General features: G+C 44.3%; 1 protein-coding gene across 6 annotated transcripts in view; it reads left to right on the top strand.

The window, feature by feature from the left end:
- The window catches only part of Poln (polymerase (DNA directed) nu), a 127,306-nt gene that overhangs the window by 29,235 nt on the left and 81,494 nt on the right, over positions 1-16,577 (top strand). For all 6 annotated transcript variants that reach the window (XM_013506824.1, XM_013506823.1, XM_013506826.1 and 3 more), the window contains 8 exons: positions 1,150-1,346; positions 4,711-4,823; positions 8,995-9,152; positions 11,133-11,201; positions 12,674-12,734; positions 13,347-13,411; positions 14,791-14,874; positions 15,194-15,289. In XM_013506824.1, the coding sequence (XP_013362278.1) occupies positions 1,150-1,346; positions 4,711-4,823; positions 8,995-9,152; positions 11,133-11,201; positions 12,674-12,734; positions 13,347-13,411; positions 14,791-14,874; positions 15,194-15,289 (843 nt within the window). The remainder of the gene's footprint in view (positions 1-1,149; positions 1,347-4,710; positions 4,824-8,994; positions 9,153-11,132; positions 11,202-12,673; positions 12,735-13,346; positions 13,412-14,790; positions 14,875-15,193; positions 15,290-16,577) is intronic.

The following is a 16,577-nucleotide window of genomic DNA, read 5'->3' as shown; positions in this document are numbered from 1 at the left end:
TTCCTTCCCTCTCTGTGTTATCTAAGCTGGTCTAGAGCTCCTAGAGTCAAGCAATTTTGCCTCAGACTCCTGAGTACCCAAGACTAGAGATACACATCACCATGCCCAGCTTTTCCATTCTGAAAGGCACTTTGCTGGCTAAAGAATATTGGTTTTTTTCTTTTAGCAGTTTAAATATGTGCCTCTACTATCTTCTAACTTCCTTTACTTCCCACAAGAAATCTGCTGTCATCCTTATTTTTGTTTCTCTATGATCAGCTTCTATTAAGATTTTTCATTTAATACTGATTTAAGCAATTGTTGTGCATTTGTTTTTGAGAAAAGTCTTGAACTCTTTATGTAGCCCAGGCTGGACTTGAACTCAAAATCCTCCTGCCTCAACCTCCAGCGTGCTGGGATTACAGCTGTGGGGCCACCAGGCCTAGATAAGCTTAAGCAGTTTGATTATGATGTAGCCTTCTGGGATAGCTTTCACCATGTTTCTTGTACCTAAGGTTTATTGATCTTCCTGGTTAACTCAGGGAGGAGTATATCATATTTATTAAGTTGAATTTTCCAATCTTTGAATATGATATGTCTTGTTTATTTAGATGGTCTCTGATTTCTTTCATTAGTATTTTGTAGTTTTCAGCACACAGATTCTCTACATGTTTTATTGATTTTTTTTTGCCTTTTTCATTTTTTTAGAGTTACAATAAATGGCAATTAAGATTTTTCATTTCATATATTTTTTGCAAGTATATAGAAATATATTTGACTATTTTCAAACTTTGATCTTGTATCCTGAAACCTTGCTGCCTTCACATTTTAGTTCTAGGATTAAAAAAAATAGATTCATTTGTGTTTCCCACATAGTTATTCATGTCATTTATAAATAGAACAGTGTACTTCTTCCTCTTTGAACTACATTCCTATTATTTCCTTTTCCTGTCGTATTGTACAGGCTAAGACTTTCATGATGATGTTGAATAGTAGAGACCAGATTTGGAGAGTAAAATCATGATTTGGTTTGTGGCCTTTTGACTATTCATTTACCAGTGTAACTTTAGTCCTTTTCTCTCCCAACCTGATTAATTATAAAATGACATATCTTGCTCAAGTAGATATTTTGTCTGTGTTTAATTTTGGAACTTCATTATATGTTCACAGGCCCTGACTTCCTGTGTTAAAGGGGTTGTGATGTTACTTAAGAGACATGTGGAGGCAGGCAACAGCTTTCTGAGTGATCCGGCCTTCGGTGGTGGCCTGGCAGGAGGATCCAAGCAAGGGGATTGGTGCATATACATACACACAGAGCACACCTGTGTCTGGGGCCGAGAACAAGAGGCACATAGGCAATTTGCCAGGTAAGAATCCTTCACTAGTTACTTTCCGTTCTACTTACATCCTGCTTCATCCTAACATAATTGGCTAAACTCCAGTTTTAATTATTTAGGCTGCAGAAATTTTGTGTGGACAAATGAAAACGAAATGGATCTAAATGACAGAAACCTCTGTAAAACTGGCTCCTCCCCACAGAGCTTTTGAAATGAGGCCCATCAGTTCTGTGGCAGCCTGCTCGTGATTTGAATCACTTCACAATGAGAACTTGGGGAGTAAAGCCTCCTCCCCAAGTCTTCATGAAAACCCACCATCACTACCAGGGTGCAGATGATTTCCCAGCCCTCTTCTTCCTTCCCTCACAGCATGAGAAAAGGAGCCATCACTGGCTGCAAATAGTCAGCTGTTCTTTCATCCACCAAGTAGCACCAGCTTTAGAGCTGTGTGTCTGTGAAGGTACGGTGTGGATGTAGTTTGACCCAGTTATGGCTTGTGTCTAGGAGTCGCCCCAAAGCCTCGTGCAGTCATAGGCAAGGGTTTTCAGAGGTGGCTGGATCAAGGGTGTGTGACTACTAAATTAGTCCCCTGATTGGGCTCTCGGTCATTTTTAGGTAACTTTTGAGAAGAACAGGACAGTGTTGACAAATCTAGTATCCTGTTCACAAGAAATCCTTAACTTTCTTTGTGTATAATTTTCTTCTTAAAGAACAATTAGGCAGGTCTGTTCTCTGGAGCACTTTTGTGAGACTAGAGTCCCAGTGTTTGGAAGGCCTTGTCAGAGTTCCAGATTTATATATTTTACTCATGTTCTCCACTTGAACATCCGATGTCCTTTCAGGCTCATGCATCCTGAGCCCATCTTCCCTGCTGCTCCCCCACAGCTGGGCTGAGAGGGTCCACGTCAGCACCAGCCCCCTGTGGTTTCAGGCCAGAAGGCTTGGTACTATCTTTGGCTTTGGTTTTTCCATGAACCGTATCCAAGTTCTTAATGACCCCTATTGGCTCCACTTCAAGAAGTAACTGGACTCTGTCCTACTCTTACCCGCTCATCTGCTGCCATAGGGAAGGCCATTGCCCTGATCAGCTGCAGCAACAGCTTCCTGCCTGGACAGCTGTGCCACTTGCTTCTTCAGCCCTGCTGTCTGAGGGCCCTGGAAAGCATCAGTTGAATAGTGTCACTCTCCCTCAAGACCCTCTGACTGTTTCTGCTAGCTCTGAAGCAAAGTAGGAGTTCTTGCCACTGACCAACTCCTTTGGGCTCCTGCTGAGCCCACCCCTCTCCCACTGCCTCAACATGCACAGCCCCTCCCAGATAGCCACGCGGCTTGCTGCCTCAACCCTTTAGGTGTTTCTTTAACCTGACAAACGAAAGGTGAATTTTGAAAACACGAAACTAGAGGACAGCTTCACACTCCTCTAGACCATCATCACCAGATTTTTGCATACTTCCTTCATCTGTCCCTTTTTAGAGGTGGCTGAGTGGGCTGGATTTAAAGGAAATTCTGGACTTGCCATTCATACTCACTTAAGGAACAGCTCTGAGAAACATGAGCTTTGCTTGGTTACTTTTCTCTCGTCACTAGGACAAAATACCCATCACTAAAATTAAGGAAGGAAGGTTTATTTAGCTCACTGTTTGCGGAGGTTTCAGTCTATACTTGGCTGGCTCCAAGGCAGAGTGGCACATGGCACATGGCAACTGTTCATGGCAATGGATAACAGCAAAAACAACAAGAGCAAAATGGAGGAGCAGCAGAGGGAAGAGCAAGCCTCTTTCCCTCCCTTACACTGTATGCAAACTACTCCCCCCATGGGGGGTGTAGCACTCACATCCATAATCCCAGCATTGGACCGTGGATCAGTCATAAACTCTAGAAGCCTGTCCCGTGACTGCATGAGGCTTTTGAGGACATCTAGACACAAACTATAACAGGTTTTTTTTTTTTTTTCATAGCCACAATACTATTTTCAAACTTAAATGTAATGTCCAGTCCAAATTTAAAAGCTATCAGATTGTTTCAGAATTGTCTTTCTGCAGTGTTGGGATCCAGGGCCCAGCAAGGCCTACACATAACATTTGGTGGGCACATCTTTCCTCTTCTAATCTAAACCCTCTTACAGAAGGTCCATGTCCTCACTTTGTCTGTTTACTTTGTTGTGGGGTTCTGTAACTTGCTTTCTTTTCCTCCTTATTTACTGTGCACTGAAGTGTGGTTCTAAAGACTTGATCCAGCTTTTTATTCTCACTTATCATTTCTTCTACATTTATTAGCTGGAATTTTCTGTAATGAACTATCCTTCATTTTTGTTGTTATCCTTTACGTCTTCCTCACGTGTTACTTATTAGCTAGGCTTTTCCTAACCATCTGGATAGAATAGTACCCACCCAGCACCACGCACATCCCCTTCCTCATTTTTCTCTATAATACCCACCACCAGCACCATTATATATGTCGACATGTTTATTGTTTTCCCTGTGTCCATTTCTAAACCTTCCGAGGGCAGGGATTTTTGTTTCATTTACTTTCTTTTTACTTTCATTTGCTTTTTGTTTCATACCCATCTCTAAGAATGATGCTACATCACAGCTGCTTAATATTTATTCAGTTTTTTTATTGAATGAATGAATGTTGAAGCTTCATTTTTATAAATTTCAGGATAATTATATGAAGATATTATCTCAAATACCATAAAATTGTAATAATAATCCTAATTCTGTAATAGTGTCTTTAGGATTCAAAATGAATTTATATAAGACACAATTAATTCACACATAATTTTTTGCAAAAACATACTTAATAACATTTATTAACTATATATGCAAGGTCCTTTCACACATAACCTCTCTCATTTTTACATCATCTCTGTGTAGTCTTATTAATTCCATTTTTAATGAGGAAACTGAGATGTAAGAGAGATAGTTAAAGCTATATATCAGTCTTTGATTTTTGACTCAAGTTTTTTGTTTTTAGGCCCAAAGGTAGCTTTTTTGTTTTTGTTTTTTGGAGTGCTAGAGATTGTACCTGCTGAGCATACCACTGAGCTACATCCCCACCCCTACCTACCTTTTAAAAATATTATAGCTGGCTTTTTGTTTTGTAAGTGTGACATAACTGACTTATACAGTTGGCCCATAAAGTGCATTCTGTTGTAGCCTTTTCATCGTATAAGATCTTCACTGCTCAGCCCCTGGGGTATGACTTAGCTCTGTGTGTCTCCTCCATCATCTTCAAAAGGCAGATAAGAAAGTATCCTTCCTCCCAGAATTCAGTAATCAAGGCATGTGTATATTAAATAGTGATAGCTTTTAATAGAGTATTAGTAATATTCTTCCAAGGTCAAAAGTTCTGAATTAATGTCCAAGTCAGTGAATTTCTTTCCATCTTTTAGGGAGGTGCTGTTTCAAACACTGAAATGTAAATGCCCTGTCATTTGTTTCAATGCCAAGGACTTTGTGAGAACAGTACTGCAGTTTTTTGGTGACGATGGCAGTTGGAAGCATGGTAAGCTACCTTACATTATCTTTACAATTTAGCTCTTCAACAGCGGCGCCTGTGGCATGGGAGGATAGCGCAGGTCACCAGGTCACAAGCTCCAGCTCACCTGGCCACACCCGCACTGACATAGCTGCCTACTCATCTGCTCTAGGCACAGGGCACCCTTTCCCCTGTGGAGCTGAGTGACATGGAGCTCTCACCAGTATATACTGCTTTGGTAATTTAAAGTAGGAAAAAATAACTTCTGCAGCAGAGTCAGACTGGGATTTGTTATTATTCACAAAAGTAAACCTTTCTAAGAATTAAACTATAGTCCAAAGCAGTTGCATCAAAACAATGTCAAAGATATTTTATCTTTCATTTATAATAGTAGAGAAGAGTTTTATAACCTTTTTACTAGGTAAGTAGATAAATGATAAAATAAATATAACAAAAATGTCCACTGTAGCGTCTAGGTAGTGAATACTCAAGTGTTCACCCTATAAGTCTCTTCAGATTGTGTGTATGTTTGGAAATATTCATAATAAAATATAAGAAAAAACTTTATTATGGAAAATTTTTGACACAGACCAAAAAGTCCCTATCACCCTATTCAGTCATGATCAACCTGCGACAATCTTTTTCCTCTGTGACTCTGCACACCCCAAACCCTGCAGATTATCAGCATGATATAAATAATCTTAAAATATTTCAGTTGAGCGACTGAAATGCACATTCCTGCTTAAAGTGATGCCATCGTCCCGTAGAGGCTGCAGTGATCTCTTCATGACTTGCTACCCAGCTGGTATTTGAACTTCCACGCTTATCCTGTCGCTGTTTTTATTTGCTTACCCTTTTTGTGATGTTAGAAACAGCTGACTGTCATTGTTTAGGTTTCTTAATTGCAGTGTGGTGCCACAGCTATCTGTCTTCCTTTCCACCCCTTTCAACCTTTAGTAATGGGCTATTCTACATTCACAGCATTTTTTGACATCCACATATGTGAGAGGACACACAGAGTTTTCTTTCTGTTCGACTTATTTCACTTGTGTCTTCCAGTTCTATCCATTTTGTTGCAAAGGATAGGATTATCATGCTTTTTCATGGCTGAATAGTACTCTGTTGTCTCTTCATCTGAAGATGGGCACATAGGCACTTAGGCTGGGTCCATACCATAGCAACCACGAATAGTGCTGCAGTGAGCATGACCGTGCTCTGATATGTGTGTGTGTCTGATATGTGTGTGTGTCTGATATGTGGGTATCATTTCCTTTGGCGATACACCCAAACTAAGATAGCATATGGTAGGTCAGAAAAAGCTTTATTACTTATATTTTGAGGAACCTCTGTTCTGTTCTCCATAGTGGTTGTACTATAGTGTCCCCTTTCTCCATCTCACTGCCATATGGATGAGCGTTCCCTTTCCTCCATTTTCTTTTCTTTTGTTTTTGAGGCAGAGTCTCACTATGTAGTTTAGGCTGGCCTTGAACTCACTGTGTAACCCAGGCTGGCCTTGAACTTGCAGTGATTCTCTTGTCTCAGCTGTCCAAGTGCTGGGATTACAGGTATATGCCACCAGTCCTGGCTTTTTTCTCCATTTTCTTGCCAACATTTATTTAATAATACTTACTGCATTTTGATCCATTGTACATGATCTTTGATGAGTTGGGAAGTGAGTCCTTTTGATAAAAGCCTAACTAGTCCAGCTTCTTATGGCTACTTTAATACATCACCATCAACTGGGGTTTTCTGTTGTTCTCTCTCTTTTTTTTTTTTTTTTTTTGTTTGAGATAGGGTCTGGGTGTTTAAAACAGCATTTATTCTTTCACAGTTCTGGGGCCAGAAGACTATAATCAAAACTTTGGCAGGGCTCTTCCTTCTGGATTCTGAGGGAGGATCCATCCCATCATGCCCTCCCAGGTTCTGGTGATGGTTAGTGATCCAGGGTCTGTCTTCGGCCTCTACGTGCTCCTTTCCCTGTCTGCGTCTGTGTGTGGTTTCTCTTTTTCTGTCTCTCACAAGTACACCCATCACTGAATTTAGCTGCCCCCCCAGTCTCAAGATGCCAACCATGGTCACATCTGCAAAGACTTTTACATCAAATAAAGTTACAGGCTTCAGGCAACATTTAGGAGGCACAATCGACTCTGCTACAAGGTCCATCTTCTTAGTACCTTTGTTGAAAAGTAGCTGACCATTGAGATAAGGATCTATTTCCAATTCTCGGTTCTATTCCACTGAGCTCTGGACCTACCCTGTTCAATGTTGATTATGTGTGTCCTTCACTGTGTAGTTCAAAGTCACCTGAAATGCAGCATTTATACTGCATTAGTTTGTTCTTTGAATTCCTATTTCATATGTTGAATTTTGTTGCCCATCTTTCATATTTATTGCTTCTCACCTAGAATTCATTTTCAAGCTCTTTATTCTTTTTTTCTTTTAATTTTTTTTCTTTTCCATCTTCTTTTTTCAAGGCATTATCAATTATATTTTTTTTGCTTCTGTGTCTTGCTAACTTCAGTTTTTATTTCTGAATTCTTTTCATTTCTCTTTCCTGGATTCTGTCATTTCTTTGTATAAATTTTCTTTTTCTAGATCATCTTCTAAGTATTTCTAGTTCTGATTTATTTTTTCATAGGCTCTATTGTTTTCTTAGCTTATTTTTAATCTGTTTTGTTGACATTTCTTTTTCAACTACTGGTGTTTCTTCCTACTGAGATTTGTCCTGTCCGGCTTTGCTTTATCAGTGGTGGAAGGGAGTTTAAAAGACCAGTCCAGCTCTGTCAGGCCTCACCAGGACTTCCAAACATGCCTGTTGATAAGAACCTTTAACTCTGGAACATTAATTAGAGGTGTGAAAGTGGAATGAAATATCTCCTGGGTCAGTCCGCTGTAGCAAGCAGTGTCATGTAAAGTCATACGTTGCCGACTTGGAGGCAAGCAGCCACAATGATTGTTGGCTCTCGTCCTGACTTCCACATCTGATGGATGTCTTGGACATCAAATGAACAAGTTATGACACTGGCTGCTTTGGTAAATACAAGTTTCTTATACTAGTATAATTTAAAAGAGGCCAGGAAACATAATATATAATGTAATTTAATTGAAAAGCAAATTCCTTTCTGTTCATTTAAAGATGTTCATCTTTAAAGATGTTTAAAGATGTGTTTAAAGATGTTAGTGGTCTTTATTAGCAGTTTTAGAATCTGACCACACTATTCTACAGTGTTCTCTAAACTCCTTAGTTTTGTATGGCACAATTTAAAATATTAAAGTATCTAAACCAGTTGTGGTGGCACATGCCTGTAATCCCAGCATTTGGGAGGCTGAGGCAGGAGGATTGCTGTGAGAGGCCAGTTTGGGCTATATAGTGAGACCCTGTCTCTACATAACTAAAGTATCTTAGATCAGTGCTAAAACTTACCTACTTAGCAAATGTCTTCTTTTTTTAAAAAAAGCATCTTCATACACATCTCTCAGATATGTACAGTAACCTTCCCCTTAGTTTTCAGGTGTGGAAGTGACGTGGAAGGGCTGAGGTAAACTCCAGAGTTCTTTCCACAGCATTGTGGTGCACACAGTATGACCTCAGTTCTCTCACGGGATTTTTTTTCACATCAGGGAACATCAGTCTCTGCCTGGCACACACTGTCCACCCTTAACACACTGTGACAAGGACACTCCTGCCCCTCTTCCTTGACTCAGGAGCCCAGAGTCCCTGCGCCATTGTGCAGGGCCAAGAGGGAGGCAGATGGGAGGCAGGCGGCCGGGACGATGTGGGAGGGAGGACACATCACCTGCAGTGACTGAGAAGCCAGAGAGGGGAAGGAACAAGGGCAGGGAGAGGAAAAGGGGGAAAAAGAGGCACGAAGCAGGCCTAGGGTTCTGGTGCGGCCTCTTGGAGCATGGTGTTGGGAGACCCAAAGTCCAAGCTTGCAGTCCCCATCCTTCCTTGCTGTGGGATCCACTTCTTGAATGTAGTGCCCATGGAGACCATCTGTGTGGGGCCTGGGTGTTGAAGGCACCTCCTCAAAGGGTGGCGGTGACTGAGGAGTGATAGAGTCATGTGGGTACTTAGCTGTGTGATCTGAAGGCAGTGGTAATAGTGTTGGTGTTCATTTGATGTTTAAGAACCTCGTCCAGGCAGGAAAAGCAACACTCATTCTGGGGGAAGATTAAGTGTCCTTTTCCTCTTCAGTTGCTGATTTTGTAGGACTAGATCCCAGAATTGCTGCGTGGCTCATAGATCCCAGTGACGCCGCACCTTCTTTTGAGGACTTAGTGGCGAAACACCTTGAAAAGTCCATTACAGTCAAAGCAAGCAGCACATTTGGAAATTCCTCAAGAAATAGTGTGGTGAGTCATTTTAAGATGTGGTTTACCCACCTTAGTACAATCCTGACTTTTTTCTAGAAACTTCCCAACTTCATAGCTAACCTAATAGTAAAAAGAACATTGTCAACCTTGATTTTTACTTATTCCACACGGGCACTTTGACCTTGGCACATCTGGTGAGAAATGGTGGATAGGATGGGAGATTCCCCACCACCTGTTCCTGAAAAATCTCACTCACAGTGGGGCTCTTCTGAGTGGATTCTTTGCTGTCAAAGTTGAATGCTCCATGAGCAGAGAGCTGCTTCTCTATAAACCCTTGGTGCAGCAGAGGCGGCCGCTCTGGCTGAGCTCCTAGGAAGAACCCACGTGGGGAGAACAGGGGACCTACCCGGTGACTCTCCTCAGCCCCCGACCCTCCCCTGGAGAGGAAGGCTGGGCGAGCCAGCCAGGGCCGAGTGTGCTGGAAGTGCTGCTGGTGAACCACCGAGGGCAGAGGGAGCTTGAGGTAGAGCACAGCCAGGGAGCAGGAGCGGGGATTCACCCTCTGCCCTTCATCCTCCTGACCCCTGGTAGGCGCAGGCTGTAAGTAACAGAAACGTTCTCTTTTGGTTTCAAAAGAAGCTCATAGGAAGGTCAGGGGGTAGCTCTAAGAACTGAAGGAAAAGTAGAAGCAGGCCTCACAAGAATGAGAGGCTGTGGGCCTGGGGAGCCTGGGGCAGTGCCAGTGCCACAGTGCCAGCACTGTGCCAGAGTCACAACATAGCTCTTGGAGAGTGGCCCCTTTCCCTCATGTCCTGTGGCCCCTCCAGCAGGGGAGGGTGGGTCCTGTGGTCAGTGTTGCTGCTCAGAGTCCTGCTGTCAGGCAGGGAGCCACTCCCAAGTGGAAGCTGGAATATCATTACTAAAGAAAGGAGTTGCCTACCTTGGCATTACCAGTCCCATTTTTCCAGTGAGGAGACTGAGGCATTCAAGATTAATAATGTACACTCACTTCACCCAAGGTCAAGTGGAGACCGCGGTTCAGTGTGGGTTCCCGACTTCATTTCTTTCCTGCATTTCCATGTGTTTTCTTTCCAGCACAAGAAAAGGTGGGTTGAGTTGCTTAGGAGAAAGGAAGGGCACTCAGGGAGAGGGAGCAGCACAGGATGACAAGGCCACCCAGAGAACAGGCGCAGGGCAGCTGGAGGAGGAGGAGTGAGGGCTCTCACGGGCTGTGCTAAGAGCTGGCCTGCCCTGGGGCTCTTAGAGGAAATGCATGGCCACTTTGGAGTGGAGAAAGCCCCTGCAAGCAGCATTACGGAATTCTGCCGGGTGGTGGCTGGAAAGAGTCTGCCTAGTGTCCTCTGATGGGTCATTCCCCGCAGAGCCAAGGCCTGCAAATGATGAGAGTCTATCTGGGTGTTCGCAGCCAGCCACTGGCCCTCTGGCTCACCCTGAGGCCTCTAGCAGACATAGCCTGAGTGACTGAGGTGCTGAGGGTGGAGCAGAGCTCTGGGGGTGGAGCTGAGTGGATGTTAAGCAGGGTTAGATTGCATGTCAAGGGGCTACCTCTTATCCCTTCTCTGTCTGCCAGTCACAGCCCTTTTGGGGGGTCTTTCAGGAGCCCCTGCAGGTATCTGTGCTAGAGTGGGAATGAACAGGTAAGTGTAGGATATGGCAACCATTCTGTGTGAGTGAGTTTTGGCACCTGAAAAACTGCTGTGTTCTTGTTCTGCCGCTGTTTAACCACTGTCTCAGCAGATATCCTCTTCGTGTTTCTATTTCTCAGTCTGTGAAATGAGGAAACCTTGAGTGGTAAGAAAGCCCCTGCTGTGCCCAGCTTGTGCCTGCATGGTGGAGGTCTTCCCGTAGACTAGGCCTTGTCTCCCTGCAGCAGTGGGTTAGCATCTGCCCTCAGGCACTCCTGGGATTTCGCTGGGAACACCTGGGAGTTGTGTCATCTTCCAGACTGTGATGAACTGTGCTAAGTTTGTCTGAATTTTATCTTTTTCTCTTTTTAAGAATCAGAATGTATGTGTGAACCTGAGTATACTGTACAGACTTACGATGGACCTGTGTTCCAAGCTGAAGGCAAGGCATTTTGTTCTGAGTTCTGGTTGTGCAAGAGCTGATTTTTCAGTCGCACTCACACTCACAGGGCACACTTGCAAGTGAAGCTGAAGGAAGTGACACATTTGTTCTAGGGCCCCACTCAGGGAAGGACAGACTAAACCGTAAGACCCTGGCTTTAGAATAGTTTCTCTAGGTAGGACATAATCGCAACTGTTTCCATGCCTCCCTCTTGCCAGGTGTTTCTGGTGCTGTAGCTCATCTAGAAGCAGAGCATTTGTTTTGTTTAGTAATGAAATGGGCTCAACTTCCCTCACCTTCTGTCTTCTGGAAAGCCATAGCCACTGGAAGGGCGGCTGAGGGGCCAGAAGGAAGGCAGTGTGTCCAGGGCTGAGGGTTAGGGGCAGGCTCTGGCAAAAGGGAGAGGCCTAGGGTGGCAGCCATGGGGCATGTCTACCCCAGACTCTATGGCCAGCTGTTTCTCCTCCTTCAGTCTCCTGCTGGGCCCCAGAAAACCTTCTAAGGGCAGAGCAGGAGCCTGGGCGTGGGGGATTGCCCCCCACAGACTGGGTGGCTCAGGCAGGAGGATTGCCCCCCCCTCATAGGCTCAGGCAGAGAGTCCATTGGCAGGGGCAGGCAGAAAAGCCAAGGTGGGGCTGGAAAGGAGCCCAAGGCTCTCAGATGGCAGCAGGAAGAACAAGGATGCAAATTCCCTAATGAAGAACGTGAAAGATGAGGTAAATAAAGTGGAGGACTTCATGTTCATAGAGCAGGTCGCCCAACATAAATATCACGTGCCCCCCAGACCAGCTGGCAGTGGCAGTGAGAAATCAATGACAGTCTGGGCACATGATAGGAATTCAGTAACCCCGTTCTGAAATTAAAATAAATGCTAAAAGTCCTCAAGTCCTTCATCTTAACCATGAGAGTGTGGTGCACACCTGCAATCCTAGCTATTTGTTTGGAAGGTGGAGGCAGAAGGGTCGCAAACTCAAGCCCAACTTCGGAATTTAATGGGACCCTGTCACAAAAGAAAAAATTTAAGAAGAGATATGGAGCTGCACATGGTGGCACACACCTATAAGTCCAGCAGACTGGGTGGCTCAGGCAGGAGGATTCCAGGTTTGAACCCAGCCTGGGCAACTTAGTAACTTAGCAAGACCCAGTCTCAAAGTAAAAAAGAAAATAAAAGGGCTGGGGATGCAGGTCAGTGGGAAGGCCCTGGGTTCAATCCTTAGTACTGCGAGAGGGTTGGGAGTGGGATTTGGCTGGTCTGACATTTCTGAATAATTCCCTCTACCAGGTTTTGATGATAAAGCAGCATATGTAACAGAAATAGGAATTTTATTAGGAAGGACAGGGAGGGGAGTAGATGTGAAGAAACTTGCTCCAACAGGAGTTGCCTTAATTCTAGTTTAACAAAGTCAAGTAATTCTTCAACCAAATGCAGATATGAATTCTAGTTTAAAGATGTATTTCTTCTTATGAAACAGGCTAATGGTTTATGGCAACTATTTTGTACTTTGGAGCTTCCTCTGATCCCAATCTTGGCAGGTAAGTTATCATAAAGACAAAGTGAGTCATTTTACTAGAGGATTCTTCACATTGTTTAGAAACAAATCTTCTCTGTAGCTTATTTAGCAATAGGTACTATATTTGCTGGGCTTTCAAGAGATGCCAGCCCTTTATTTTCCTTTCTGAAACAAGAGAGGTTGGGCCATGTCACCTCCTGATGTGGAAGAATGCAAAAGTTCTGACATTTGGTCAGCAGGGACCCCTGCTTGTCTGTCTACCGGATGAATTGCCTTGCTGGATGCTAACCTGCTGGCTGTTGTCTCATCCTGGCTTGCTGCCCTCTGCTTGGCCCGAGAGGTTCCAGAAACCCTCCTGTCATCACTTTGCAGGCCGCCCTCCCGCATCTGCCCCTGTCCAGGTCCTGCCAGGCCCACAGGAGGGCAGAGCCTCACAGCCAGGGTGCTTTCCATCCCCTCGAAGGCCAGCTCTGGCAGTGTCCCTGAGTCCTGATCTCACATGGGATGTTGCCAGACCCTGTGCTGAGTACACAGAAGTTGCTGTCACTGTGTTCTCATCAGGAGGGGCTCTTTCGCCTTTACCGAGAATTCACTCAAGCAATGCAAATATGTCTGAATTGCTTTTGAATCACAGTGATGGAAAACCACAAGATTCAGGTGAACAAAGAAGAAATGGAGAGGATGTCAGTGCTTCTTGGGGTGAGCTGTCATTTCAGACTCTGTTGTTTCTCTCCAGCGGTCTCAGCAGATTGTGCTTTCCCCTGCCCTGTGGCCCCAGTCTGATGCTGACTCTGTCCCTCCCTGTCCGTGGTCCCGAGGGGAGAACTGAGTACTGAAGGACTTAAACCACACTGCATCTGTCGTGTGGTGGACAGCACTGCCTCCAGTGAGTACATGGGAGATTCTTTAGTGGATCTTCCAGCTCCTTCTCAAAAGTCAGCTTTTTCTTGCAAGGCCATTACCCCCTCAAGTTTGGTGAAGGAATTCTTGATTTTCTTGAAAAATAAGAATAGAGAAAGATACATGGGAAATGTATAAAAACTTTCCACCTGAATTACGTCAGAGGAAATTCCAGGGTAACCCCTCCTGGCCCAGACCAGAGGATGTCCAGAGCCCCTTCCTGCTGTCAGACGTGACCACGCCCCTGCCTTTGGAGTCATCCGTGCGGGTGTTGCTTTTCTTTATTGTTTTCCACATCTGTGCTGCCCTGATGGTTTACTTGCTTTTGATCTGTAAGTCAATCAGTAGTTCGTGGGTGACTTTCTCCTCAGCCCTCCGTGTCTCTGCCCCACTGTCACTGCCATGTGGTGCTCGGATCTATGAACCGCGTCACGGTGGTGTCTGCCCCACTGTCCAGAGGGATCTCGGAGTTGCCAGTTTATGATCACTACAAACCACACATGAGTTTAGTTTCTTTTTTCCTGCTTACTACTGTGGTTAATAGTTTTTGCACTGCCAGGTGGTGGTGAACACCTGTAATCCCAACACTCAGGAGGCAGGAGGGTCACTGCTAGTTGAAGACCAGCCTGGGCTACACAGTGAGTTCAAGGCCAGTCTGAACTACATAGTGAGACCCTGTCTCAAAAAACAAAACAAAACAACAACAATGAAAAATCAAAATAGCTTTTCTACTGTCTCTGGCTATGAGGAGTTTCTTTTCTATAGAGGATCTGCTCAAGTCTTTTACTCATTTTTATTCTGACTTAGAGGACATCTTGATATATTCTGAATATAGCCTACTACCTCCTCCTCTCCTTTTCTCTTATTTCATGTGATGCTGGATCCTATTCTAGTTCTAATGTTTGCCCCCCAAATTTTGGTGTATTATTACTTTTGCTTCTTTCAGTTTGTTTCCCTGGGTTTGAGGGAGGGTGACTCTATGCAGCTGATGATTCCCATGAGTCAAAATATATTTTTTAATATCCATTTTGGTAAAGTATAGATTGTTTCTATTCCATGAAGATCTTTTGTTGGGAATTCACAAATTAAAGAATTAAGTAAAATAATTTTAATGTGAAATTAAGTGATTTTAATTTGAAAACTATGCATCAGATTAATTATATTTGTCATATTTTTAGGCACGTCTCAAAGAATTGGAGCAAGAAGCCCATTTTGTTGCAGGAGAACAGTTTCTTATAATGAGTAGTAATCAACTCAGAGAGGTAATGCTAAATTTTGGTTCTTTAGAAAAATATATTTTTTACTCAAGAATTAAAATGGAGATTTATTCTGAATTTACAAATATTATTTTATGTTGTCTAAAAATTATATAAGTTGTTTCATGCTCTCTCACAAGAACGAATGGATTGAGAGTCATTATTAAAAGCCTTTAAATCCAAAAAAAGTCCCAAATGAGAATGTAAGTGTTTTATAACATCTGTTTGGGCCTATCTCCTCTGTGTGGTGGCCTTAACTGGGATGGTGACGTTCGCTGCCTCCTCTTGGGAGCTCTCTCACATGTGTGCTTTGATGTTTTTAAAGATCCTCTTTGGCAAGTTGAAGCTGCACCTGTTGAGTCCCAGGAAGATCCCCCCCAGGCCAGGGGCACAGCGGTACCCGTCCACGTCGGAGGCTGTGGTAAGGGTCCCATATCCTTCTTTGTGACATACTTGGTGTCTGCACCAGGGGAAGCGCCCCTTGTGCCCAGGCAGCCTCCTGGCCCGGGTGCTCCCACCCACAGGGACTCTGGGCTGTGGACCAGGAGAAGCAGATGGCTGCTCTCCAGGAGCCTCTGGCTGGCTGGACTTCTGGCAAGGGTCATTTGGTAGAGTTCTGCCCTTAAAACACATTCTTGACAATCCAGTTAGGACTTCATGCTCTGTGTCCCCAAATGGAGATCACCAGTATTCTCCAAATTTACTTTAGAGAATTTTAGTTACCCTTCTCTTCAGAGGAGTAAATTCTTAAAAGACCAAGAATAGTGAGATTCTACTGTAAGGGGCAGAGCAGAAATAGATGTTCAAAGTCAACAAGCAACTTTACTGACAGGATGCAGAATGGAGGTCAGTGAATAAGTGTACTCCTGTCACCTTGGTGAATGCAGCCTGAGGCCCTGCTTTCTGCCTCCCGTGCCATCAGCTTTAGATTTTGAGGCAGAAGAAGCTTTCTTCTGAGACTCCTCTAGCATCCTGCCTCTCCAGCACCACGTCTGCCTGTTTGCCTCAGCCCATGGTGGCACTTAGGGCATGGGCCTCAGTGGAGCCATTCTCCAACAGTGCATACCTGGCCCTAGCAGCTCGGGGTGGCTACTGGGTGAATAGGCATCACCCATAGAAGGTGCTCCATGGAGGGGCTTGGAACTGTGTCATCCAGCTCTTGTTCTTCACCTTAGGGAAGGGTCCCACTCTCCTGTTAGGTCCTCAGGTGCCAGGGTATAGTAATAGGGGAACAGGGATGTTGGGGCCTGCCCCATGCCCCTGCCACCTTACTTGACTGCTCTGTGCCTTGGTTTTTGCATCTCTGAAAAGGGATCTTGTGAGGATTCAGTGAAATTGTGTGTGCCATGTATCCAATAGAGCAGCAACAAAAAACCAGTCAGAGTTGGCTGTAGCCATTCCAGTCAAGTACCTGAGAGTCGTTGTTGAGTTTCTTTCTTTCAAGTTCACCAATACCAAGTCCTAAACTCTTCCTGCAAAACGTGTCCTCTCTCACTTGATTTACTCCAAACCTTCTGGCCAGTCCCCTTTCTTCCCTTACCTGTGTTGAGAGCACTAGAGACATTATGTTACTGCCTTGACTAAAACTCCCGGGGCTTCCCGTCACACTCAGACTCCAACCCAAGCCACTGAGCGCATCTCCAGCCTTGGAGCTAGGTCTCCTCCTGAACCTGGCACTGTGACTGCCTGTGACTCCACACAGGTTCTTT

Source organism: Chinchilla lanigera, unplaced genomic scaffold (assembly GCF_000276665.1).
Source record: "Chinchilla lanigera isolate Chin_1 unplaced genomic scaffold, ChiLan1.0 scaffold00113, whole genome shotgun sequence".
Classification (NCBI taxonomy): Eukaryota; Metazoa; Chordata; class Mammalia; order Rodentia; family Chinchillidae; genus Chinchilla; species Chinchilla lanigera.
The sequence above is the reverse complement of the archived record's forward strand: the minus strand, read 5'-3'. Positions and strand labels throughout refer to the sequence as shown.